Source organism: Rhinolophus hipposideros, assembly GCF_964194185.1.
Source record: "Rhinolophus hipposideros genome assembly, chromosome: 19".
Taxonomy (NCBI): Eukaryota; Metazoa; Chordata; class Mammalia; order Chiroptera; family Rhinolophidae; genus Rhinolophus; species Rhinolophus hipposideros.
In genome coordinates, this window is record NC_138065.1 from 25588932 (window position 1) to 25616615 (window position 27684).

Consider the following 27684-nt stretch of genomic DNA (forward strand, 5'->3'; position numbering starts at 1 on the left):
TATAAAAGCATAATCTTACCCATTATACTATCTTTTTGTCTACAATAGTGATCTACCATTTCCCTTTGGGTTTAATATTTAAATCCATGGAAGAACTTAAAATGATTCACATGTAATTAACCTGGGAAAGGGATCTTAATGGAATAGAAACTAGATGTTATTAGCTTTATTATTACCCATGTTAATATAATAAACCTTATCTTGCTTTTTTGATGACTTTTAATTTATATAGAAACTACCTATATAATTTAAAAAATATCAGTTTCCAGAGATGTTTTGATTTCCAAGATACTGAGACCAATTGGCTGAGGGCATCATTTTGTAATCATTATCAGCAGCCTCAGAATGGCACATTTTACTTCTCTGTTTCCTCAGTGCCCAGCACTCTACTCTGTCTGATACTTAGAGGGCATTCAATAAAAATTAATGAAGGAAAGTTACTATCTAGCAAAATGTCACACGGAGTAGCTATGAGATTCTGAATCATCAAGAAATATTCACTTTTTATTCTACATGATGCATTTCCTAAGGCAGAAAAGGGGACCGAAATCTCTTCAATGTTTTTCTGGAGTTAACCTTGCAAAAGATTTCTTACATGAATAGATAAATTAATAATGGGCTATAAACTGCCTTCTCAAAGATTCTAATTAGAAGTTTTCCTCCTTATTCATTTTGTGTTTCCTTCTATCTGAATATTGGCTGTGCTCACTGGGATACTTGCTCTCATTTTCATGGTATGGAGCAGATGATTGACAGAATATGTGTAAAAGTACAAGATCATCTCAACTCTTTGCGAAACTGTGGGATAGATGCTGTCCAGGAAGATTTAAAATCAGCAGAAAGGCTCATGCGTGATGCTAAGAACTCTAAAACGGTAAGTTTCACTTCAGGCAACATGAGTGTCTTATGCAATAAAAAGGTGGTTTTTTTTTTTAATTCAATTTTAGAAACTAGTTCCAACTTTCTTTACCTTTGTACTCAATTCCAAGGTTACTAAAAGGTGGCAAAGTGAACTGAATTAATCTGCCTCCTTTCTGTATCTCTGCTAGTTATGCTAGTTACCAATAATCAAAATGTAGAATAAAAAGAAGGCTGATGTGATTTACAAAAGATGTATTCAGGTCTTGAATAACTGAGAGATAGTTGTTATTTAAATGAGTAACAACTCAACATTATTCCACTTACAAGCTGATAGCATGACACTTCCATCTGTCACGTCTAAAAGGAAGCTTCTAGAATTTGGTCCCCAAAATTTGACTTAGTAAAGAAAGGACTAACTAGAATCTGGTCCTGGCTCTGCTGTTCGAATCACACACTCAGTGAATGTCATAAGTAGAAGAAACTTTGGGGATTAGTCACACACTCGCACACCCCAGATGAGGACATGGCACAAAGAAGTCATATACTGCTCCTATGGTTTCACACCTGGATCTCAATTTACTAATGTGTATAAAAGACCTTTGATCAAGAATAGATTATCCCTAATAATATTTCTCTACCCTTTTAACTAACTGCACGGACTTTGGTGCTTATTTAAATATTTTTAAAATTATTTTTCTTACAGTTGTTACCAAATTTATACCATGTTGGTGGTGCATCTTGGGCAGGAGCCAGTGGCTTGTTATCCAGTCCAGTTCAGGAGACCTTGGAATCAATGGCTGGAGAAGTTACAAGAGTTGTGGATGAACAACTAAAGGTTTGTTGTGTCTGTTATTTTGGAAAATGACACTGTTATGACTTAATCATGTATGATAGCATTTCATACCATAGCTGCCTATAGTTTATAGATGTGTGTGTGTGTGTAGGTGTGTGTGTGTGCGCACGCATACCTACACACACATGCATATGTAGTAAAGATTGAATACTGTCTCCTTTCCAGCTTCATTTATAAATTTTGGAATAACTTCTTACATAATGAAATCAAGGAAAACCTTTCAAATTCAGTATCATTTTTGATGGTAAATGTCGAAATGTAATTAACATGACAGGTTGCTACTGATAAGAGAATGATTGATTTCTATTATAAAGCAGAAAGAGAAGTCTGCTTTAGGAAAAAATATCTTCTGTTATTACATTTGATTTAGAGAATGGGAAAGATGACAGGAACTATGCTTACAGTCCTAGATGCTGCTTATATGGAGAGTCTCCCACATAAATAGATAGCAGTCCTTGTAAGGAGCTGGTGGAAGACTAGGAAATGGATTTGGAATGAAGTTACAAGGCACTCACTGTCGCAGAGACTTGTCTATAGGCTCCCTGGCTGAAAAAAAGTCTCTGAAATTTAAGGGAGTAGAGTAACCTAAGACCTGCTTTTTCTTCATGTAACTTCGAAAAACCAGTTACACCAGAGAAATTTCATTTTCAGAAAGTTTCCATAATTTCCAGTCTGCTTGTTCAAGGATGCCTTAAAAAAAAAAAACAAAAAAAAAAAAAACAAAAAAAAAACTGTCTAAATTTCTATAATTATGGGCTGCGTTTTCTTCTGAGAATACATTGCTGTAGCTCATAGAGATTTCATGCACTACTCGGTAATACCTTTGCAACATGCTACTTACTCTGTTTGTAAATAATGAGGGAGAAAATGTTGTGAATTATTTAGGAGTTTAATCCCGTCTTCTTAGGCATATAATATAGAGAGACTCTGTACCATTTTTATTTTATTTAACTGTGTTTGTTTTTAATCTATTCTGGGCTGAGGCAAACCTTAGAAAAAGGACTGATTGGTTGGTACAGAGTTCTGCCAGATCATTTTATTTGTTAGCTCATAGTACTTGTTTTATTCTTCATGAAGGATAAAATATATAAGAAGGATACTTTCTTACGCATTTAAACAAAGTCATCTTTGCTTATTTATTTCCAACTATAAAGAATGAAACTTAGTCTTTGTAAAACATTTAGACAATTCTAGCAGGTATAAAAAAGAAGAAAGTAAAAATCACTTAAAATCACAAAGATAGCATCATTTTTAATATTTTACTGAATTTCCAAGCATTCTGTGTCTACACACAGTTTTACATATATGTGATCATACTATACATACTTTTTATGTCTAGTACAGTATGATGAATACAATTCTAGATCAGTGAGTAATCAACATCATTTTAATGGCTACATAGTATTTTCTTGTATAGATGTACCGATATATTGGAAAACCTCAGTCTTCCTTTGTGTTTCTCCTTTACTTTCACACAGAACACTTCACTTCTGACACTTCTGGTCACCAGATGTGTGGGAGTTTTCCTCCATCAAGCAATTATACGACACCAGCTAGGTGTCTTACAATTTACTCAATTCTGACACTATCTACCTGGAAATAACATCGAACTCACAGGTTAAGGGTTCAGTCCCACAAGACTACCCCTACCTCACCTTAGATGCCAATCACAAGTCCAAGTTGTCACATGTGCTTCTGACCTATCAGCTATAAATGTGAGGTTCTCATGAACTCCTCCTCAGGTTTGATTAACTTGTTAGAGCGGCTCATAGAACTTATATTTACCACTTCATCAAAGGATATGATAAAGGGTACAGATTAACATCCAGGTGGAAGAGCTGTGTAGGGCAAGGAATGTGGGTATGGGTATGAAGCTTCCATGACCTCTCCGGGTATACCACTCTCTAGCACCTCCACGTGTTGACCAACCTGGAAACCTTCTGAACCGCAGAATTTTATGGAGGCCCTTCTCCCTTCTCAAGAGAATGAGGCTGAAAATTCCAACCTTCTAATCATGGCTTGGTCTTTCCAGTGACCAGCTTTCATCCAAGAACCCACCCACAGTCACCTCATCAGAACAAAAGATGCTCCTGTCACCCAGGAAATGACAAGGGTTTCATGAGCTCTGTGCCAGGAACTGGGGGCACAGACCAATACATATTTTCTGTTACCTCCCAACCAGCATAATTTATTTTCTAAATCCTGGTTAATCCCTTTAGGGTAAATGCCTATGATTGACCCATTCCTAGGTAAAATGGCACATATATTCTATACTTTTGTATGAATTTGCAAACTGTTCTCCAGTAGTATAAACAGTTGCCAATTTTGCCACATGCTCACCAATATAAGTACATTAACTTGTAATATTTGTCAGTATAATGTGATGAAGAAAATCTTATTTTGCGTCTTGGATTTCTTTAATAAACAGTGATACATCAAGTAATTTTCTTATCCATTTGTGTTTCTTCTTTTGTAAATTACATATTTGTATCTGTTGCCTATTTTTTCCGTTAAACTATTTTTAACAATATTTACATACTAAGGATTGGCTGGCATTTATATCAGAATAAAACATTGCAACAAGAACTTCTTGTCAAACAGCTTCCTACTGTCTTTTGTACCGAATGGTCTAAACCACAAGTTCTCTCTTGTGCCTTTTGTTCACTTCCTTCTCAGTGTACCAAATGGTTGGAATTAGCTCTTGGCTTTTTTTTCTTCTTTATTTAAGTTGTAAATTTATTGGCATAAAGTTGGTCATAACATATCTTATTATCCTTTTAAAATCTCTAGTGATACCCACTCTATCATTTCTAATATTGACAATTTGTGTCTTTTTTTTTCCTCAACAGTTTGGCTAGAAGTTTAACTTTGTTGATCTTAGAAAACCAGCTTTGGCTTCATGTATTCTCTCTCTCTCTCTCATTAAGTTTACTGGAGTGACAATGGTTAGAAAAATTACATAGGTTTCAAGTGTACAATTCTGTAATACATCAGCTACATATCACATTGTGTGCTCACCACCCGGAGTCAGTTCTCCTTCCATCACCATATATTTGACCCCCTTTACCCTGTCCCCTTACCCTCCAGTAACCACTAAACTGTTGTCTGCATCTATGAGTTTTTGTTTCCTTATTTGTCTTTTCCTTTGTTACTTTCAGTTTCATATCCCACACATCAATGAAGTCATATTGTTCTTGACTTTTTCTGTCTGACCTATTTCACTTAGCATAATAATCTCAAGATCCATCCGTGTTGTCGCAAATGGCAGCATTTCATCTTTTCTTATTGCAGAGTAGTATTCCATTGTGCATGTATACCACATCTTCTTTATCCAATCATCTATCAAAGCACTCTTTGGTAATTTACACGTCTTGGCCATCGTAAATAATGCTGCAATGAATGTCGGAGTGCATATATCTTTACGGACAAATGTGTTCAGATTTTTAGGATACAAACCCAGGAGAGGGATTGCTGGGTCGTAGGGTAATTCTATTCTTAATTTTTTGAGGAACCTCCACACTATCTTCCATAGCAGCTGCACCAATCTACCTTCCCACCAACAGTGTATGAGGGTTCCTTTTTCTCCACAGCCTCTCCAACACTTGTTACTATTTGTCTTGTTGATGACAGCCATTCTAACAGGACTGAGGTGATATCTCATTGTGGTTTTGATTTGCATTTCCCTAATAGCTAGTGAAGTTGAACATTTTTTCATATGTCTGTTGGCCATTTGTATGTCTTCTTGGGAGAAGTTTCTGTTCAGGTCCTCTGCCCATTTATTTAAATTGGATTGTTTTTCTTTCTGTTGTTGAGTTGTATGAATTCCTTATGTATTTTGGATATTAGCCCATTATCGGAGGCATTTTTGCAAATATCTTCTCCCTTTCAGCTGGTTGCCTCTTTGTTTGCCGATGGTTTCCTTTGCTTTGCAGAAGCTTTTTAGTTCATATAGTCCCATTCATTTATTTTAGCTTTTACTTGCCTTGCCTTTCAGGTCAAATTCATGAAATCCTCTTTGAACCCAAAGTCCATAAGTTTAGTACCGATGCTTTCTTCCATGCAGTTTGTTTCAGGTCTTATGTTTAGGACTTTGATCCATTTTCAGTTAATTTTGGTATATGGGGACAGATAGCAGTCCAATTTCATTCTTTTGCATGTGGCTTTCCAATTTTCCCAGCACCATTTATCAAAGAGGTTTTGTTTCCTCCATTGTATGTTTTTGGCTTCTTTGTCAAAAATTATATGTCCATATTTATGTGGGATTACTACTAGGTTTTCAATTCTTTTTTTTTAAGTTTATTGGGGTGACAATGTTAGTAAAATTACATAGATTTCAGGTGTACAATTCTGTATTACATCATCTATAAATCCCATTGTGTGTTCACCACCCGAAGTCAGTTCTCCTTCCATCACCATATATTTGACCCCCCTTACCCTCATCTCGCACCCCCCTCCTCCCTTACCCTCTGGTAACCACTAAACTATTGTCTGTGTCTATGAGTTTTTGTTTCTCATTTGTTTGTCTTGTTCTTTTGTTGTTTTTGGTTTACATACCACATATCAGTGAAATCATATGGTTCTCTGATTTTTCTGTCTGACTTATTTCGCTTAGCATTATACTCTCAAGATCCATCCATGTTGTCACAAATGTTCCTATATCATCTTTTCTTACCGCCGAATAGTATTCCATTGTGTATATATACCACAACTTCTTTATCCATTCATCTGTCAAAGGACATTTTGGTTCTTTCCATGTCTTGGCCACCATAAATAAAGCTGTAATGAACATTGGAGCACACGTGTCTTTATGTATAAATGTTTTCAGATTTTTGGGGTAGATACCCAGGAGAGGGATTACCGGGTCATACAGTAATTCTATTCGTAATTTTTTGAGGAACCTCCACACTGCCTTCCATAGTGGCTGCACCAGTCTGCATTCCCACCAGCAGTGTATGAGGGTTCCTTTTTCTCCACAGCCTCTCCAACACTTGTTACTATTTGTCTTGTTGATAATAGCCATTCTGACTGGGGTGAGGTGATATCTCATTGTGGTTTTTATTTGCATTTCTCTGAAGATTAGAGATGTTGAACATTTTTTGTATGTCTGTTTGCCATTTGTATGTCCTCTTTGGAGAAATGTCTCTTCAGGTCCTCTGCCCATTTTTTAATTGGGTTGTTTTTTTGTTGTTGAGTTGCATGTGTTCTTTTTATATTTTGGATATTATCCCCTTATCGGAAGCACTGTTTGCAAAAATCTTCTCCCATTCAGTTGGTTGCCTCTTTATTTTGTCAATGGTTTCTTTTCCTGTAGAGAAGCTTTTAAGTTTGATATAGTCCCGTTCATTTATTTTAGCTTTTACTTCCATTGCCTTTGGAGTCAAATTCATACAATGCTCTATGAACCCAAGGGGCATAAGTTTAGTACCTGTATTTTCTTCTATGCAGTTTATTATTTCAGGTCTTATGCTTAAGTCTTTGATCCATTTTGAATTAATTTTCATACGTGGTTTCAGATAGCAGTCTAATTTCAGTCTTTTGCACATGGTTTTCCAATTCTGCCAGCACAATCTATTGAAGAGGCTGTCTTTTCTCCACTGTATGTTTTTTGCTTCTTTATCAAAAATTATCTGTCCATATTTATGTGGTTTTATTTCTGTGTTCTCAGTTCTATTCCTTTGGTCTATGTGTCTGTTTTTCTGCCAATACCATGCTGTTTTGATTATTGTAGCCCTGTAGTACAAGTTAAAGTCAGGGAGTGTGATACCTCCAGTATTGTTATTTTTTCTTAAGATGGCTTTAGCTATTCGGGCTTTTTTGTGGTTTCAAACAAATCTGATGATTTTTTGTTCTATTTCTTTAAAAAATGCCATTGGGATTTTGATGGTGGTTGCATTAAATCTTTATATTGCTTTGGGTAAAACGGCTATTTTAACTATGCTAATTCTTCCAATCCATGAGCACGGAAGAACTTTCCATTTCTTTGTGTCTTCTTCAATTTCTTTCAAAAATTGTTGCGACCTGCACAACTCAAGCCGTGGGAAGGCGAGGGAGGCAGCGAGGGTTAAACTATTAAAAAGAGACAAAGACTCAAATACAATTAAATCACAGAGTACCAAGGGACTCACAGCCTCAAAGGACTGGAGCCCCGAATCGGTCACCGTGGGTATTCATTGATTTTTTACAATAAAAATCACATGATTAGGGGCAGAGTCTGTGAAACTCTTACACACAATAATCATTCATTCCAAATCCCATAATCGTCCCAAAGCAACCGATGCATACCATCCCCCAAATGACCAAGGTGTGGTGCATACAATCCCTGGGGGAACAAGTCTCACAAGATAAGATTATCCCATGAGCCAAACAGGAGGGTCGAGATGTTATCGCTCTAATGGGTCCATTACACCTGATGGTATAGGACAATAGTTGACGCATGCATCAGCAGCTTCTCAGAAGAGGAGGGGCACAGCTACCTCCTAACTTTACATTAGCTCATGGGGGTTCTAGGGGGGTCCCGTCTGGCTTAAGTCGTTCCTCCCATGAGGAATCTTACTCGTCTTTGACTGCAGACCCTGCTTACAAGGACCAAACATGGAGACTTAGGGTAACATAAACTCAATCCCAATGAGGGACAATCCCGCAGGGTCACCTTTCCCTAAGGAAAGATTGGAAGGGACAGACTGCTAGGCTGCTGTGTGACTACAAAAAATGTCTTATAGTTTTCAGCATATAGGTCTTTCACATCCTTGGTTAAGTTTATTCCTAGGTATTTTATTCTTTGCTGCAATTGCAAAAGGAATTTTTTTTTCTTTTTCTGAGACTTCATTGTTAATATATAGCAATGCTGTGGATTTTTGTACGTTGATTTTGTAGCCAGCAACTTTACTGTATTTGTTGATTGTTTCTAATAGCTTTATGGTGGAGTCTTTAGGGTTTTCTATACATAGCATCATGTCATCTGCAAAGAGTGACAATTTAACTTATTTATTCCCAATTCGGATGCCTTTTATTTCTTTCTTTTGCCTGATTGCTCTGGCGAGGACTTCCAACACTATGTGAAAAAGCAGAGGTGACAGGGGACAGCCCTGTCTTGTTACTGAACGTAGAGCAAAGGGCTTCAGTTTTTCACCATTAATTATGAGACTGAGGGCTTGTCATATATGGCCTTTATTATGTTAAGGTATTTTCCTTCTATACCTATTTTATTAAGTGTGTTAATCATAAATGGATGTTGTATCTTGTCAAATGCTTTTGCTGCATCAATTTATATAATCATGTGATTTTTGTCTTTTATTTTGTTTATGTGATGTATCACATTGATGGATTTGCAAATGTTGAACCATTTTGTGCCCCGGGGATGAACCCCACTTGGTCGTGATGAATAATCTTTTTAATGCATTATTGTATTCGATTTGCTAGAATATTGTTTAGGAATTTTGCATTTGTATTCATCAGAGATATTGGTCTGTAGTTTTCCTTTTTTGTGTTGTCCTTACCAGATTTTGGTATCAGGGTAATGTTTGCCTCGTAAATTGAGTTGGGGAGTACTATCTCTTCTTCAATTTTTTGGAAGAGTTTGAGTAGGACTGGTATTAGATCCTCTTTGAAGGTTTGGTAGAATTTACTAGTGAAGCCATCTGGTCCTGGATTTTTGCTTTTGGGAAGGTTTTGGATGACTGAATCAATTTTATTACTGGTGATCGGTCTGTTTAGATTTTCCAGTTCTTCATGGTTCAGCCTAGGAAGGCTATATATTTCTAAGAACTTGTCCATTTCTTATAGATTGTTGAATTTGGTGGCATATAGTCCTTCATAGTATTCTTGGATGATCCTTTGTATTTCTGTGGCATCCGTGATAACTTCCCCTTTCTCATTTCTGATTTTGTTAGTTCGTTTCTTCTCTTTTTTTATCTTAGTGAGTCTAGCCAATGGTTTGTCAATTTGTTTATCTTTTCAAATTACCAGCTCTTTGTCACATTAATTTTTTCTGTTGCCTTTTTGTTCTTTATTTCATTTAGTTCTGCTCTTATTTTTATTATTTCCTTTTTTCTGCTTACCTTGGGTTTCATTTGTTCTTCTTTTTCTAGTTCTTTAAGGTGTAACGTGAGGTTATTTATTAGGGATTTTTCTTGTTTCTTGAGATAAGCCTGTAGTGATATAAATTTCCCTCTTAAAACTGCTTTCGCTGCATCCCTAAAATTTTGGTAGGATGTGTTTTCAATCTCATTTGTTTCTATGTGTCTTTTGATCTCTCCTCTAATTTTTTCTTTGACCCAGTTGTTCTTTAAAAGTATGTAGTTTAATCTCCATGTATTTGTGTTTTTTCCTGCTTTCTTTTTGCAGTTGATATCCAATTTCAAAGCTTTGTGATCAGGGAATATGCTTGGTATGATTTCAGTCTTCTTAAATTTGCTGAGGTTTGTTTTATTTCCCAAAATATGATCTATCCTTGAGAATGTTCCATGTACACTAGAAAAAAAATGTATAGTCAGATGTTTTAGCATGAAGTGCTCTATAAATGTCAATTATGTCCATTTCTTCTAATGTGTCATTTAGGGCTGCTATTTGATTATTTATTTTCTGTTGGATGATCTATCCATAGCTGTCAATGATGTATTTAGGTCCCCTAGTATAACTGTGTTTTGATCAATTTCTCATTTTAGTTCTGTTAGTAGTTGCTTGCTATATTTCGGTTCTCCCTGATTGGGGTCATAAATATTGATGACTGTTATATCTTCTTGTTGTATTTACCATTATGAAATGTCCATCTTTGTCTCTTGTTACCTTTTTTATCCTGAAGTCTGTTTCATCTGACATCAGTATGGCTACAACTGGATACCATTTACGTGGAGTGTCAATTTCCATTTTTTCAGTTTGAGTCTATGCTTGTCCTTGTAGCTGAGATGTGTCTCTTGGAGACACCCTATGGTTGGGTTTAGTTTTTGCAGAAACGCAGGCCGAGGGCCACAGGACACATCATGGAGGTGACTGCAGTCTCAGGAGAGGGAAGGATCCAGGCTTCAGGTGCACTTCCAGTGGCCTGAGGTATCAGCGCATGACACATCTAAACCCAGCATTCAGGGCAGAGATCTTGGAGCAAACCCGAATACAACAGGGTGAGAACTATGGTTTAAGCTCTCATAGCTAGGCAGAAAACAGAAAACAGACACGGAACCTAGCAGACTCCCCGCACACCTTCCCAGAGCTCCCCCTGCCCGCCACCTCCATCCTCCCAGTGTTAGATGGGGGCTTCAGAAGAAATGGTAGCAGTTTCTGATTAAAAAACAGAATATCTACAGCTCTGGGAACTGGAGAGACATTCCCACAGCCACAGACACACAGTGCAACTAATTCTTGTGATAAGGAAGAAACTGTAAGGACGAGACAGCTGGAAGTCCACTGTCCTGACTTCCAGACAGTTTCTCCCAGAAGTTGCTGGGATCCACAGAAACACACCAGCCGTCTCTCACATCCTACCCCACCACCACCTTTCTGGCTGGATGCCTGCGGGGGCATCCACAGCTGCTGAGACATGAAGGCTCTGCATCGAGCTGCTGGGGCACCTTTGGGGTTTCAGAAGCTCAGAGCTCTATTGCCCCCCGAGACCCAGGTGACCTGCTCACAGAGAAGTCCACCTTCCAGAAAGCCCCACATCATGTGAAAAGCCGAAACAGAGCAAGAGAAAATAAAATGCTACAGCATGAGAGAATGCAAAAGGCTTAAATGGGAGAGAAAAATAAAACATTCCAGCAACAACTACTGGAAGCAAAAGAAAGACCTCTTCATATCAACCTGCTGCAGAACCCACTCCTATAGATGGAAGAGAAATAATTTGTGAATTGCCATGAATAACCAAGGTAACTAGGCAGCTCAGAAAGAAAATGAAAACTCCAGAAAGTGAACTTAAAAACAAGGAAATATGAGACTTAAATGACAGAGAATTCAAGATTGCAGTTCTGAAACAAACTTAACGAGATGCAAGAAAACACAGCTAGGCAGTTTAATGAACTCAGAAACACAATCAGAGAACAAAATGAATATTTTACTAAAGAGATTGAAATTTTAAAAAGAACCAAATAGAAATTCTGGAGATGAAGAACTCAATAAAAGAAATGAAGCATAAAATAGCCAGCTTAAGAAATAGAGCTAGCTTATGGAGGAAAGAATTAGTAATACCAAAGACAGGAATCCAGAAATGACATAAATGGAGGAAGAGAAAGACTTGAGAATTAAAAGAAATGAAAGAACTCTACAAGAACTTTCTGACTCCATCAGAAAGAGCAACATAAGAATAATGAGTATATGAGAGGAGAAGAGAGGGGACAGAGAGCATATTCAACAAATAGTCAACGAGGACTTCCCAAACCTATGGAAAGAACTGGATCCTTGAATCCAAAAACGAAACTAAACACATAGTTATCTCAGTCCCAACAGGCCATTTCCAAGAAACATTATATTGAAGCTGTCAAAAATTAAAGACAAAGAAAGAATTCTCAAGACAGCCATGGGAAAAAGAGCAGTAACCTATAAGGAAAAGCCCATTAGACTATCATCAGACTTTTCAGCAGAAACTCTACAAGCCAGGAGGGAGAGAATCAAATATTCAAAATAATGAGAGAGAGAAATTATCAGCCAAGAACAACATATCCAGCAAGATATATTAGATATCCTTTAGTTATCAAGGAGGAATAAAGACCTTTCCAGACATATACAAGCTGAGGGTATTTTCTAGCACATTACCTGCATTACAGGAAATACTGAAGAAGGCTACTCGACCTGAAGCAAAAACTCAAAAGAATACAAAACCATGAGCAATATTACAAACAGAAAGACAGAAGCAGGAAATGGCAACCCTTACACAAAATAAGGCACTGTACACTTAAGCATAACATACAGGGTAAAGAAGATTAAAATATTTTTAAAAAAACAACAAACAAAAAAAGAGACAAGAAAAGCAACCTGCTACTACAACTCAGAAATCAACTCACAGCATAAGTTGGGATAAGTTGTGACAACAAAAACATAAAAGGATAGAGAGTAAAGGTCTGAATCTGTAAAGGGAAATGGAGATAAGAAGCATGCTGAAGGAAAAGGACTATTGTATATATGAAACTTTCTTTTATATAAACTTAACGATAATAAAAAAAATTATCCAGAACTGAGACATAAACATAAAAACAGAGGAAACTTAGGAAACTATCATAGACTACCACCACACGAAAATAACAGACAGAAACAAACAGGCAAAGAAACAGATACCAGAAAACAAGATAGAATGGCTACAGGAAATCCTCATATATCAACAATCACCTGAAATGTAAATGGACTGAACTCACCAACAAGAAGGCACAGAGTAGCAGGCTGGATTAGGAAATAAAAGCCAATCATTTGCTGCCTCCAAGAGATACATCTCAGCTACAAGGACAAATATCGACTCAAAGTGAAAGGGTGGAAATAGATACTCCAAGCCAATGGTATCCAGAAAACAGCGGCTGTAGCCATACTCAGATCAGATGAAACAGACTTCAGAATAAAAAAGGTAACAAGAGACAAAGATGGACATTTCATAGTGATAAAGGGGACAATACAACAGGAAGACATGACATTTATCAATACATATGGCCCCCAATCAGGGAGCACCAAAACATACAAAGCACTACTAATAGACTGAAGGGAGAAATTGACTGCAAAACAATTATAGTAGGGGACCTAAATACGTCATTGACAGCTATGGTAGATTATCCAAACAGAAAATCAGTAAGGAAGTACCATTCTTAAGTGACACATTAGACCAAATGGACATAATTGACATTTATAGAGCACTGTCTTCTAGAACAGCAGACTATAAGTTCTTTTCTAGTGTACATGAAACATTCTCAAGGGTAAGACCATATGTTGGGACATAAAACTAGCCTCAGCAAATTTAAGAAGATTGAAATCATAATACCAAGCATATTCTCTGATCACAAAGCTTTGAAATTGGATATCACCTGCAGAAAGATAGCAGGAAAAAACACAAATACATGGAGATTAAACAACATGGTATTAATGAATGACTGAGTCAAAGAAGAAATAAAAGGAGAGATCAAAAGATACATAGACACAAATGACAATGAAAATACATCCTATCAAAATTATGGGGATGCAGTGAAAACAGTAATGAGAGGGAAATTTATATCATTACAGGCCTATCTCAAAAAACAAGGAAAAATCCCAGATAAACAACTTAAAATTACACATTAAAGAACTAGAAAAAGAAGAACAAATGAAACCCAAAGCCAGCAAAAGGAAGGAAACAATAAAAGTCAGAGCAGAACTAAAGGAAATAGAGAAAAAAAAAGACAATAGAAAGAATTAATGCAACAAAGAGCTGGTTCTTCAAAAAGATTAATAAAACTGACAAACCCTTGGCTAGACTCACTAAGATAAAAAGAGAAAAGACACAAATAAACAAACTCAGAAATGAAAGAGGAGAAGTTGCCAACGTTACCACAGGAAAACAAAGGATCATGCAAGAATACTATGAAGGAGTATAAGCTACCAAATTCAATAACCTAGAAAAAATGGGCAAGTTCTTAGAAACATGTAGCCTTCTAAGACTGAATCAGGAAGAACTGGAAAATCTAAATAAACCCATCAACAGTAAGGAAATTTATCAGCCATCCAAAACCTTCCCAAAAGCAAAAGTCCAGAACCAGATGGCTTTACTAGTGAATTCTACCAAACATTCAAAGAGGATCTAACACCTGTCCTCCTCAATAGCTTCCAAAAAATTAAAGAAGAGGCAATATTTCCTAACTCATTTTATGAGGCCGACATTACCCTGATACCAAAACCCGGTAAGGATAACACGCAAAAAAGAAAATTACAGACCAATATCTCTGATGAATGCAGATGCAAAAATTCTGGCAAATAAAATCGAACAATGCATTAAAAAAGATTATACGTTAAGATCAGTTGGGCTTCATCTCAGGGGCACCAGAATGGTTCAACATATGCAAATTGATCAATGTGATACACCTCGTAAAAAAAATAAAAGAAAAATCTCATGATTATATCCATAAATTTAGAAAAAGCATTTGACAAGATGCAAGGTCCATTTATGATTAAAATACTTAAGATACATTTTTCAAGCTAAATTGCTACATGTATAAGTGTGTTTTGATTATTATTAATGTTGGTTATGAAGTGCTCTGTGAAATTTTTTGTTTGTTAATCATGGAGTTTATTATTGTTATAACAATCACAATTTTACCTGACACTAAAGCTTTTCTTTTAAAAGAGTACTCGTATAACTGGCAGTTGTCTCTGTGGTTTTTCTATTACTGATGTCTTCATAGAGCTGTTGAATGGGTCACCCTGATTTGGAGTTTCTGTGATTTGTAAAATTGCAAGCGTTCAAATTTGGTAGGTTTTCCAGGGAATATGTGTAACTTTATTTTCCAGTACCATAGAGAACAATGTGATGTGATAAGTTGATGTATAAAGACTGATATGTGTCCTTTTGAATCTTATCACAATTCCTTTGTGTTAAGTACAGCAAGTTCACCAAACACTTCAGATGCCAGTGTGAAGTTGGTGGATTTGCTAAGTGATTTAAAGTGATTACCTGAGATCATGATCATCTGACTGTCACAGTCACTCGGAATATCTCAGAATCCTTGGTCATGCCCAGAACCCTGTTGTGTCCCTGTGCTCTACGGGCTCGGCATCTTATATAACCACCTTTCAGTTTTATGGCGGCACCTCAGCGCAGTGTCATCCTCTCCCCCTCACTGTGCTGCATTGCAGGCACTGCTGGAGTCCATGGTTGATGCTGCTGAGAACCTTTGTCCCAATGTGATGAAAAAAGCCCACATCCGACAAGACTTGATTCATGCCAGCACTGAAAAGATTTCCATTCCACGTACCTTCATTAAAAATGTCCTGCTGGAGCAGTCTGGAATTGATATTCTTAACAAAATTAGGTAGGTTTATAATGTTAATAATCTGCAGTTTATTAGGCTCTGCAATTTCTGTGAATGTAATTGAGACAGCTGTGAAGAGTGGTGTTATTGTCTTTATCCATATATATATGTTAGGCATGTCTAATGGGCAATGACTGTATGTAGATATAGTTTTGCATAAATGTATAGGTTTAATCATTTCCAAAAAAAGACAACCACAGATATGCCTGTGTTACTGAAGAGGACATAGCTATGTGCTCTTTTTAAGTGTTTTATTTTTAATAGGGGAATACATGTTTGTAATCCTTTTTTTTCTGCTGGTAAAGCTTATCTTTCGCCTTTATAAAGTACTAACTTGAAGACTGAGATCACTCTGCTTTCTACCACTGTGCCATTATGAACAAATGCATAGTCTATAAAGGCAAAGAGGCCCACTATGACCTCACCATATTTTCCCTCTGGGTTCTTTTGGTGGGTCTGTGATGCTGTGTATGTACTAATGGTGCTCTGGAGTGTTTATTTGATTGTTGCTTGATAGAGTGTGAAAAATATGCCAAGATACAAATATTTAGAAAGTGTGATAAGCAACAAACTTTTCTGAATTTTTACATTGAGACTCTGGTGATTACCAGCATTACATGAAAGCTCTGTTAATTCTCATTTTGTTTCTTAGTTGGAGAATCAGATGACCAGAAACATTTTAAGTTGCCCATTTTAACGATTTCTGAATCTTGATAAGGATATTTAGATGTAGCACAAATACCAGCTCTTATCTGAAGAGTTGGGAATTATGCTAACACAATGATGGAGCTAAATAACAGTCTGTAAGAAAACTAAGAGTTAAAAACAAAATAAGCCAAAAATTGTATCATCACAATCTAGATATTGAAGGCCAACAACCTTAAAGTTAGATAATGGAATTTTGAGGATTGAGCAGTAACTGGACAGTCTAAGGTTTAGGATGTAACTGTCGTGTGTGTGCGTGCGCACGTGTTCACGTGTGTTTTAAATAAAAAATCCTAGCACCTACTCAACTGAGTTGTAGGACAACTGAAAGGACTTGAGAAATTTTTAAAAAGACTTTCCCAGTGTTTATAGGACCCCATAGATTAGTGAGTTTCTGAACTGTAGCTCTTGTGCTTACATACTTCTATAACCTGTAGATTCAGAATTTTTATTGAAGCTTCTTAAGTATTAAGGAAAAAAATGTATTGACCATCATTCTTTCATAACAATGGATTGAACCACCAACAGATCATACATAAAATGATGCCTTTACTGGAATACCAAATTCTGTCAAATACAGTCACTTTCCTTGAAAATGGGCCAATTCTGAAAGATGAACATCAGAATGGAACTCCTCATATTAGTAAATCAATTATATGTCTATAACTCTTCCCTTGGCTTTTTGTCATGTATGATACTGAGCACTGCGAGAATGCAAATATGCACATGCACATGTGCACGCATGGGCACATTCACATGCATGAGTGCACTGCAGATTAGGTTGAATCATTTCCTCTATAAATTTTGCAAACTGGAAGTTCAATTAGTAAGGAAGCATCCAGAAGATGCTTCTAGCATCCAGAAGAAAAATGATAGCACAGTCCTGAGATATTTTTAAAAATGCATGTTTAGAAAACTTTTTGGTGCTACAATTTTAAATAAATAAACCCCCTCCCCACATCATAGACAGAAGGAGAGAGGAAGATAAAGAGAGAAACTACTGACTCTACAGTTTTATGAGGAAGTAAAATTCCCAAATATGACTAAAAATAATCAGAGGAGTACATGTTGAAATTGGATTCCCAGGCCCCTCTGGAGGTTTGGGGTGGATCCAGTAACCCTAAAGAGACCACCCAAAAAAAAACAAAGAAAAAAAAAACTCAACTCCGAAAAAACAAACAACCCAATTAAAAAATGGGCAGAGGACATGAAGAGACATATTTCTAAAAAGGACATACAGATGGCAAACAGACATATGAAAAAATGTTCAACCTCACTAATCATTAGAGAAAAGCAAATAAAAACCACAATGAGGTACCACCTCACTCTCAGTCAAAATGGCTATCATCAATATATCAACAAACAAGTGCTGGTTAAGATACGGAGAAAAGGGAACCTTGTGCACTGTGGTGAGAATGCAGATTGGTACAGTCACTATGGAAAACAGTATGGCGGTATTTCAAAAATCTAAAAATGGAACTACCTTATGACCCAGCAATTCCACTCCTAGGTATCTATCTGGAGAAATACAAAACTCTAATTAAAAAAAAATGTATGCACACCCATGTTTATTGCAGCACTATTCACAATAGCCAAAACATGGAAATAACCAAAATGCCCATCGGTAGATGACGGGATTAAGAAACTGTGGTACATACAATGGAATATTATACAGCCATAAAGAAGAATGAAATCTTACCATTTGCAACAATATAGATGAACTTAGAGAACATTACTTTAAGTGAAATACGTCAGACAGAGATAGACAAATACCATATGATCTCAGTTATATGTGGAATCTAAAGAAAAGAATGAATGAACTAATCATAAACAGTCTCAAAAGACATAGAGGAAAAACTGAGGGTTGCTAGATGGGAGGAGGGGTGAGGATAAGGAGGAAGGTGAGGGGATTAGAAAGCACAGTCGGGGGCCAGCCCAGTAGCTCAGGTGATTAGAGCTCTATGCTCCTAACTCCAAAGGCTGCCGGTTCGATTCCCACATGGGCCAGTGGGCTCTCAACCACAAGGTTGCCAGTTCGATTCCCGCAAGGGATGGTGGGCTGTGCTCCCTGCAACTAGAAACAGCAACTGGGCCTGGAGCTGAGCTGCGCCCTCCACAACTAAGACTGAAAGGACTACAACCTATTATCTGTGGAATAATAAAGTCTTAGATAAACCAAAGTGCTACCGAGACCTTATTTCAACGAGCTACAGAGACAGGAATTAAAGACACATTATTTTATCTTTAGCCCAGGAAAATTTTTAATGTAGGCATCAAAGAATTTGTGCTTTCATTATTCTGCCTTGCTATCAGTAATCTTCTTGGGCAGAGAAATTTCAGTGCAAATTATTGCCTTTAGGTTAGAAAGGTTATCCCCTGTTACACAAATGTACTTTTAACTTTAGGATTAAATAATGTTTTTGATAACTCCTTTCCCTGCTCTAAAAAGTTTAAAATTGTTGACTTCAAAAGCAGATTTGAACTTGTGAGACAATGTGGGAATGTAAGTATAAATCTCTAGTACATGGACCTTTAAAAGTGTTATGCATTTATGTGCATGTGTACATTTATATAAGGTTATTCAGACTGAAGACGCACATGGAATTTGAATGCTTTGGGATACCAAATAGCTACAATGCTCACTAAAACACCAGCTCTCTGGCTGAAAACTTAGTGGCTTAGTTGTTTATTAGTGAAAACTGCCGGCCACTTTGTGTTACTTGGGCACACTTTTAATATCAGGCAAGAGACACTAAAATTGATCATTTTGGTAACATTTGCTCATAGAAGGCAGGAGAACAGTAGATGTATAATTCTTTAAAGATGGCACATCAGAGCAGAAGTTTTTCCCTATGGTACCATCTGATTCATAGAAAGGTTTTTAAAAGGCGGGGATATCCATATTAAAGTAATAACCAAGGCTTAACAATCAGACTAGACTTTCTTAATTTACTCCAGCCTGGGTTTTGTTTGTTTTTTTCATTTATATAAATGAATGAATTGTTCCTGATCACATAGTAAACATGGTTCCCACTAAGTTGGTCTTTATCCAGATGTTTTTCATTTTTACCATTAAATCTTGAGTTTTGAGATGGCCAAGGCAGGTTGAAATTGGTAAGGAGAGTCCATTACCTGTGTGTTTGTGGCAATGTTTAAGGCTTGTTCTTGGAAGTCCTCAGCCCTGTTCACACATTCTTATATTCCATTTTCAAAGACAAACAGAATCACAGTTGACCTTATCAATACAGCATCAAGAGTGGGTGATTTTGTCTTCCCTTGCACAAATTAAAATGCTACTCTGCCCTTTTGATTTTTACATAGTGAAGTGAAGTTGACAGTAGCCTCCTTCCTGTCTGATCGACTTGTGGATGAAATTCTGGATGCACTTTCACACTGCCATCATAAACTGGTGAGTGTTGTGACCATCTTGAGCAGGACGTCACATTTCAGTCTATTGTGATGCAGGGCAGCCTCCAGCATAGGGTTGTGGGTTCGTTTCTAATTTTACTCCTTTGTCGCTTTATAAGATCCCAGTTTTTCTTCATCTTCCATATTGCTTCTAGTTTATCTGGAACATCTTAGAATTTCTCCAGAGGGAATGGCAGGGGAAAGCAGAAGTGATGGTTTCCAGAAAACTTGTCCATTTAAAATACAGGTCAAAAATTTTGGTAGGAGACTGAGATGTAAAATTAAGATTTTTGTTTGATTATTTCATTTATCTGTGTTCAGTTTGTTGGTTCCTGATAGGATTATTTGAGGATGGACTATTCTTGAAAACATGGGGATGAGGAGGGAGAATGAAATATTTGGAGTCCAAAGAAAATGCAAGAGTAGAGTGGACATATTCTAGTGATAGCTGCTGTGTGCCCAACCAGGCCTCTTAGATATAACCAAGTTGAAAAAATAAGTTTTCTTAAATCTGGAGACTGGTTCTACACCAGGGCAGGAAACTTGACTTCTAAGATCAGTGCATATGAAAAATGTATCAGCAACTTTATGTTTCTTAAACTTTAGGAAATTCTCTAAGGCACAAATGAAAGTTGTGTTACTGGTTATAGCTTGTTAGCAATCTGATCCAATAGAAATCTCCCAAGCAGGTAATAATGTTTTCTCCAGAGAAAAAAATGTCGGGTAACTCTGGATACTGGAAATAACCAGTTTTATGGCATTGAATTGTTGGGTGATGCTGGACAACATCAAAATGAGAGGAACAGTAACAGTTTCGTCCCCATGAGGCAAACAACATGAGTGTTGAAAAATTCATTTCAGAAAAAGAAGTCTCTCCTCTAAAATCTAAAGTAGTATCAGTATAAGATAGCCCTCTCCAGTAGCACTACTCAGTATTGCCTAAGCTTTTTTTGCCTTTTTTTAAACCTTTTTTTGTTATTTTATATTCATTTTTCAGTAAATTGTGAGTGCACTTTTGTTTTGAATTTCATTTTGATATTAATACTGCTGATTTTGATTGTAAGAAGAGAGCTTCACTGCTGTGGGAAAGAAATAGTATTTTCAAAATGAAACTTTGCTTTCAAAGACATTCTGATAACATTAATATTTTCTCCAACTTAAGTTTAAAAGTGTTCCCAAAGGTTCCATGGAATTGTCCACTGGTTCTCATCATTTTGAAAGAACTAAATCAAAGTTCCTGGTGAGGAGTCAGGTCAGCTTTAGAGCTTATTAATTCTAGCCCAGTTTATTCTACCTCTTACCATTTGAGTTTTTAGGTTTACCTGAAGTATAACACTGGAAATTAATAAATCATATCAAATATGGTATTCATTACATGAAAATAGCATAAGCAAGTAATAATTAAAATTTTATTAGCACTTCCCTGGCTTTCAACCCTTTAAAAATAATGAAGCATGGGATTGTTTTATTTCTCCTTATTAGATATTTTTAAGCACTAGATAAAGAAATTCTTTCAGAGGAAATATCACATATAATTAATAAAAAGAACACTTAATCTAGACTGAGTAGTCTCATTTAACTTGTGTCAGTTATATTTCTGATTTAAATTTTCTGTATATTTCCACCTATCATGACAATGGCAATGACGTCATACTTCACTCACTTGTTAATTTTCTTTACCCTTAGAATAGCAAATTGAGTTGAACTGAATCTTCCTTGTCCTAGTAAAACTGCATAAATAAAATGACTTCTCAGTACAAAATGTTGTAATGCCTCCTGATGGACATAATTTGTGATTGTATTTAAGATTAAAAGTTGAATAAATCATACCAGCTTCCTGAAAAGGTTTATAATGCATCTTTTGGAAAACAAAAATACACACCTACTTTGTGCATATTTGCATCAACATGGCAAAGACTATATGAAATACTGGTTTTTTTAAAAATAAAGTCTCAAAAGACATTTTTTTAAAAAGGAGGTTTTGTTATTTCTTGCTTAAAACATTCCACACCCTCCAAAGAAAGATAATAAAAGAGGTAAGTTACTCTAGTGTGAATTTGTTAAGAATTGTCATTAACCACATACAGACATGTGTCATTAACCATCCTTTAGCGTGCCATCTTTGGGAATCCAGCCTACCTGCTCTTCCCTTGTCTCTGTGAGTTAATTTCCCTTGTGTGTGTCTTTACTCTAGACTGACCACTTCAGCAGACGTGGCAAGACCCTTCCTCAACAAGAGTCCTTAGAGATTGAGCTGCCTGAGGAGAAGCCCATTAAACGCTCCATCATCACGGTGGAGGAGCTCACAGAGATAGAGCGTTTCGAAGATCTGGATACTTGTATGGTAAGACGCATCCTTTGGAGACACCATTATCCATTCACTGGGCTATATTACTGTTTTTTGTTGTTATTGTTTTTATTTTTTAATCTCACCCATTACCAGACCAAGTAATGGGTCTCTTCCCACCCAGAGACAATTCTTTCAGAAGCTTGTTGCTATATAGAAACTGTTAATAAAGCTAATGAAACTTAAGCTTCAGGTTCCCACTAAGGCCGTTACCTAATTTTTTATTTGCAGTTTTATAAAACTTTTCTTAAAGAGTAACCCTACCTCCCCCCCACCAAAGGAAAACTGAAAGTCAGTGAACATAAAACCTGGATCTGTCCCTATAGCCATAGTAGAAAAAGTCCTAAATTAATGAGAAATTGACTATTGAACTTTTTTTTTTAACTTTAAACAAACTTTTATTATACAAAGGTGGTCACATAATTGGATATTTTTCTGCTCTGTACACATTCTTACTCTCCACAGAAAGGCTGCTTTTTAACCTCTCATAGGGTGATGGCAAGCACTAAATCCTGATTTTAACAGATAATAGTACAAATGCCTCTGATTTAAGTTGAAAGCAGTACATTGATACATGGCTTTTGCACTTAGTCATCAGGAATGTACAAATGTCTTTTTATTCAAAAATACAAAATAAATTATCTGTAGGCATGGACAATGACAACAGCAAACCATTATATGTTGTCAAGCGAAACCAGTAACTGATGGTTATAGTGATTTTCTTAAACATCAGCCAGCCTTTTCTCCATTCATTTCTGTCAACTGACTTCTCTGAAGTTATAGGTGAGGAGCACTGCCTTGAGCTTCCTCTCACAGTTCTCATTAATAACGGTAAAGCACTATTCTACAAATTAGAACATACCACCTCCTATATCACCTTCCATTCCACCCATTCTGTCCATTTCAGGGCCTTTCTCTTCTTTAGGAATTTCTGTGATTACAACTTCTGCTGTAGTTAACAGAGAAGCCACTCCAGCAGCTTCCAATAAAACAGTTCTCACAACCGTTGTTGGATCACCATAGTCACAGAATCACTAAGCATAGCATCATAATCAACTTCTGAGGAACATTGCATAATTTTCTCAACTGCATTCTTTTTCAACACCTACAATCTTAGCGATGGTCATTGCAGGAATTTTGAGTGTTTTTTTAAATAATTTCTATACCAATTTTTGAATCTTCATTAGCTGGAGTTAACGAGCCCAAGGCTGGAATGCACCAAAGCAGGGCACAACCCCCTCCCAGAACAATGCCTTCCTCAACATCAGCTCGTGTGGCATTCAGGGTATCTGTTATTTCTATCTATCTTTTCATTCACTTCAACATCACTTGTCCCACCAACCTTCAGCACAGCTACTCCATCAGAGATTTTTATGAGACGTTCATTTAGTTTTTCCTTTTCATATTCACTAGTCCTGATATCTAACTGCTCAATGATTTCTTGAATACATTTTTCAATCTGAGCCTTGTCACCTTGCCGTTTAAGAGCATGGCATCATCTTTGGTCACAATGACCTCTCCAACTTTTCCTGTCACGAGGTTGAATATCTTCAAGATTTAGTCAATCCATCCTCTCCAAACACTGCACCACCAATAGCAATAGCCATGTCTTTAAGCTGGTTTTTGTCTATTGTCTCCAAAAGCTGGAGCTTTGACTGTTACAACTTGAAGACCAAATTTTAGCTTATTAAAAACAAGTGTACATAGAGCTTCTTCATCAACATCTTCCGCAATAATGACCAAGGGCTTATGGTGAAATTTTATCTATCTGTCTGTCTGTCTCTGTCTGTCTATCTATCTATCTATCTATTTATTAAATTTAATTTATTGGGTGACAATGGTTAGTAAAATTACATAGGCTTCAAATGTACAATTCTATACTACATCATCTATATATCACATGGTGTGCTCACCACCCAGAGTCAGTTCTCCTTCCATCACCATGTATTTGACCCCCTTTGCTTTCTAGTACCATCCCTCCACCCCTTTACCCTCTGGTAACCACTATTGTTGTCTGCGTCTATGAGTTTTTGTTTCTTTGTTTATCTTGCTTATCTAGTTTTTCTTTGTTGCTTTCAGTTTTATATCCCATATATGAGTGAAGTCACATGGCTCTCGACTGTTTCTTTCTGACTTATTTCACTTACCATAATAATCTCAAGATCCATCCATGTTGTCACAAATAGCTGCATTTCATCTTTTCTTATGGAAGAATAGTATTCCATTGTGTATATATACTACATCTTCTTTATCCAATTATTGAAGGACTCTGGTTGTTTTCATATCTTAGCCACTGTAAATAATGCTGCAGTGAACATCGGAGTGCATATATCTTTATAGACAAATGTTTTCAGATTTTTGGGATAGATACCCAGGGGAGGGATTGCTGGGTCATGTGGTAATTCTATTCTTAATTCTTTGAGGAACCTCCACACTGCCATCCATAGCACCTGCATCAATCTACATTTCCACCAACAGTGTGTGATGGTTCCTTTATCTCCACAGATGCTGCAACACTTGTTATTGTCTTGTTGATGATAGCCATTCTAACAGGTGTGAAGTGATATCTCATTGTGGTTTTGATTAGCATTTCCCTAATAGCTAGTGAAGTTGGGCATTTTTTATATATCTGTTGGTGGTTTGTATGTCTTCTTGGGAGAAGCATCTGTTCAGGTCCTCTGCCCATTTTTAATTGGATATTTTTGTTGATGAGTTCTATGAGTTCTTTATATATTTGGATATTAGCCCCTTATGGGAGGCGTTGTTTGCAAATATCTTCTCCTGTTCGGTTGGTAGCCTCGTTGTTTGTCGATGCTTTCCTTTATTGTGCAGAAACTTTTTAGTTTGATATAGTCCCATTCATTTATTTTAGCTTTTACTTGCCTTGCCTTTGAAATCAAATTCATGAAATCCTCTTTGAACCCAAGGTCCATAAGTTTAGTACTGATGGTTTCTTACATGCAGTTTATTGTTTCAGGTCTTATGTTTAGGACTTTGATCCATTTTGAGTTAATTTTGGTATATGGAGACAGATAGTAGTCTAATTTCATTCTTTTGCATGTGGCTTTTCCATTTTCCCAGTACCATTTATTGAAGAGACTTTGTTTTCTCCATTGTACATTTTTGCTCCATTGTCAAAAATTATCTGTCCATATTTATGTGGGTTTATTACTGGGTTTTCAGTTTTATTCCATTGTTCTATGTGTCTGTTTTTCTGCCAATACCATGCTGGTTTGTTTTTTGTTGTTTTTTTTTCATTAGTTTCAGGTATACAAAACAATGTAATAGTTAGATATTTACACCCCTCACAAAGTGACAACCCCCCACCCCCAATAGCTGTTACAATTCCATTGATTCTGTTCTCCATGCTGGTTTGATTACTGTTGCCCAGTTGTACAAGCTGAAGTCAGGGAGTATGATATCTCCAGCCTTGTTCTTTTTTCTTAGGATTCTTTTGGCTATTTGGGGTCTTTTATGATTCCATACAAATCTGATGGTTATTTTGTTCTATTTCTTTAAAAAATGCCATTGGCATTCCAACGGGGGTTGCATTAAATTCGTATATTGTTTTGGATAATGTGGCCATTTTAACTACCATGTTGATTCTTCCAATCCATGAACACAGAATGTCTTTCCATTTCTTTGTATCTTCTTCAGTTTCTTTTAAAAATATCTTAGTTTTCAGTGTATAGACCCTTTACATCCTTTGTTAAGTTTTTCCTAGGTATTTTGTTATTTTTGTTACAATTGCGAAAGTAATTCTTTTGTTTGTTTTTCATTTCTTTTTCTAAAATTTCATTGTTAGTATATAGGAATGCAATGCTTTTTGTCCATTAATTTTGTAGCCAGCAACTTTACCATATTCATTTATTGTCTCTAATAGCTTTTTGGTGGAGTCTTTAGGGTTTTCTATACAAAGAATCATGTCTACTGCAAAAAGTGACAATTTAACTTCTTTATTGCCAATTCAGATGCCTTTTATTTCTTTCTCTTGCCTAATTGCTTGGATAGGAATTCCAATACTGTGTTAATAGCAGTGCTGATAGGAGACAACCCTGTCTTGTTCCTGAACATAGAGCCAAAGGCTTCAGTTTCTTACCATTAATTGTATTAGCTGAGGGTTTCTCATATGTGGCCTTTATTATGTTAAGATATTTTCCTTCTATACCCATTTTATGAAGTCTTGTAATCATAAATGGATCTTGCATCCTGTCAAATGCTTTTTCTGCATCTATTGATATAATCATGTGATATTTATATTTCATGTTGTTGATGAAATGTATCACATTGATTGATTTGCATATGTTGAACCATCCTGGTGCCCCTGGATGAACCCCAGCTGATCGTGTTGTATAATCTTTTTAATGCATTGTTCTATTTTATTTGCTAGAATTTTGTTTAGGATTTTTGCATCTGTATTCATCAGAGATATTGGTCTGTAATTTTCTTTTTTGTGTGTTATCCTTATCAGGTTTTGGTATCAGGGTAATGTTGGCCTCATAAAATAAGTTAGGAAGTATTGCTCTTCTTCATTATTTTTGAAAGATATTCAGGAGGACAGGTGTTAGCTCCTCTTTGAATGTTTGGTAGAATTCACTAGTGAAGCCATCTGGTCCTGGACTTTTGTTTTTGGGAACGTTTTAGATGACTGATTCACTTTCCTTACTGTTGATTGGTCTATTTAGATTTTACAGTCCTTCGTGATTCAGTCTAGGAAGGCTATATGTCTCTAAGAACTTGTCCGTTTCTTCTAGGTTATTGAATTTGGTAGCATATATTCCTTCATAGTATTCTTTTTTTCTTTTTTTTTAATTAATTTTATTGGGTTGACAATTGTTAGTAAATTTACATAGATTTCAGGTGTACAATTCTGTATTACATTGTCTATAAATCCCATTGTGTGTTAACCACCCAGAGTCAGTTCTCCTTCCATCACCATATATTTGATCCCCTTTACCCTCATCACCCACCCCCCACCCCCTTACCCTCTGGTAACCACTAAATTATTGTCTGTGTCTATGAGTTTTTTTTTCTCATTTGTTTGTCTTGTTCTTTTTGGTTTATATACCACATATCAGTGAAATCATAGGGTTCTCTGCTTTTTCTGTCTGACTTATTTCACTTAGCATTATTCTCTCGAGATCCATCCATGTTGTCACAAATGCTCCTATATCATCTTTCCTTAACGCCAAATAGTATTCCATTGTGTATATATACCACAACTTCTTTATCCATTCATCTATCGAAGGACATTTTGGTTGTTTCCATGTCTTGGCCACCGTAAACAAAGCTGCAATGAACATTGGCGTACACGTGTCTCTATAGAGAAATGCTTTTATATTTTTGGGGTAGATACCCAGGAGAGCGATTGCTGGGTCATATGGTAATTCTATTCGTAATTTCTTGAGGAACCTCCACACTGCCTTCCATAGTGGCTGCACCAGTCTGCATTCCCACCAACAGTGTATGAGAGTTCCTTTTTCTCCACAGCCTCTCCAACACTTGTTACTATTTGTTTTGTTGATGAAAGCCATTCTGACTGG

The 27684-nt window shown here is 36.4% G+C and overlaps 1 protein-coding gene across 9 annotated transcripts in view; it reads left to right on the plus strand.

Moving 5' to 3' along the window:
* CARMIL1 (capping protein regulator and myosin 1 linker 1) overlaps positions 1 to 27684 on the plus strand; it is a 381971-nt gene that overhangs the window by 299326 nt on the left and 54961 nt on the right. For all 9 annotated transcript variants that reach the window (XM_081026679.1, XM_081026680.1, XM_081026681.1 and 6 more), the window contains 5 exons: positions 746 to 874; positions 1565 to 1696; positions 15506 to 15681; positions 19708 to 19795; positions 21989 to 22138. In XM_081026679.1, coding sequence (XP_080882805.1) covers positions 746 to 874; positions 1565 to 1696; positions 15506 to 15681; positions 19708 to 19795; positions 21989 to 22138 — 675 coding nt within the window. The remainder of the gene's footprint in view (positions 1 to 745; positions 875 to 1564; positions 1697 to 15505; positions 15682 to 19707; positions 19796 to 21988; positions 22139 to 27684) is intronic.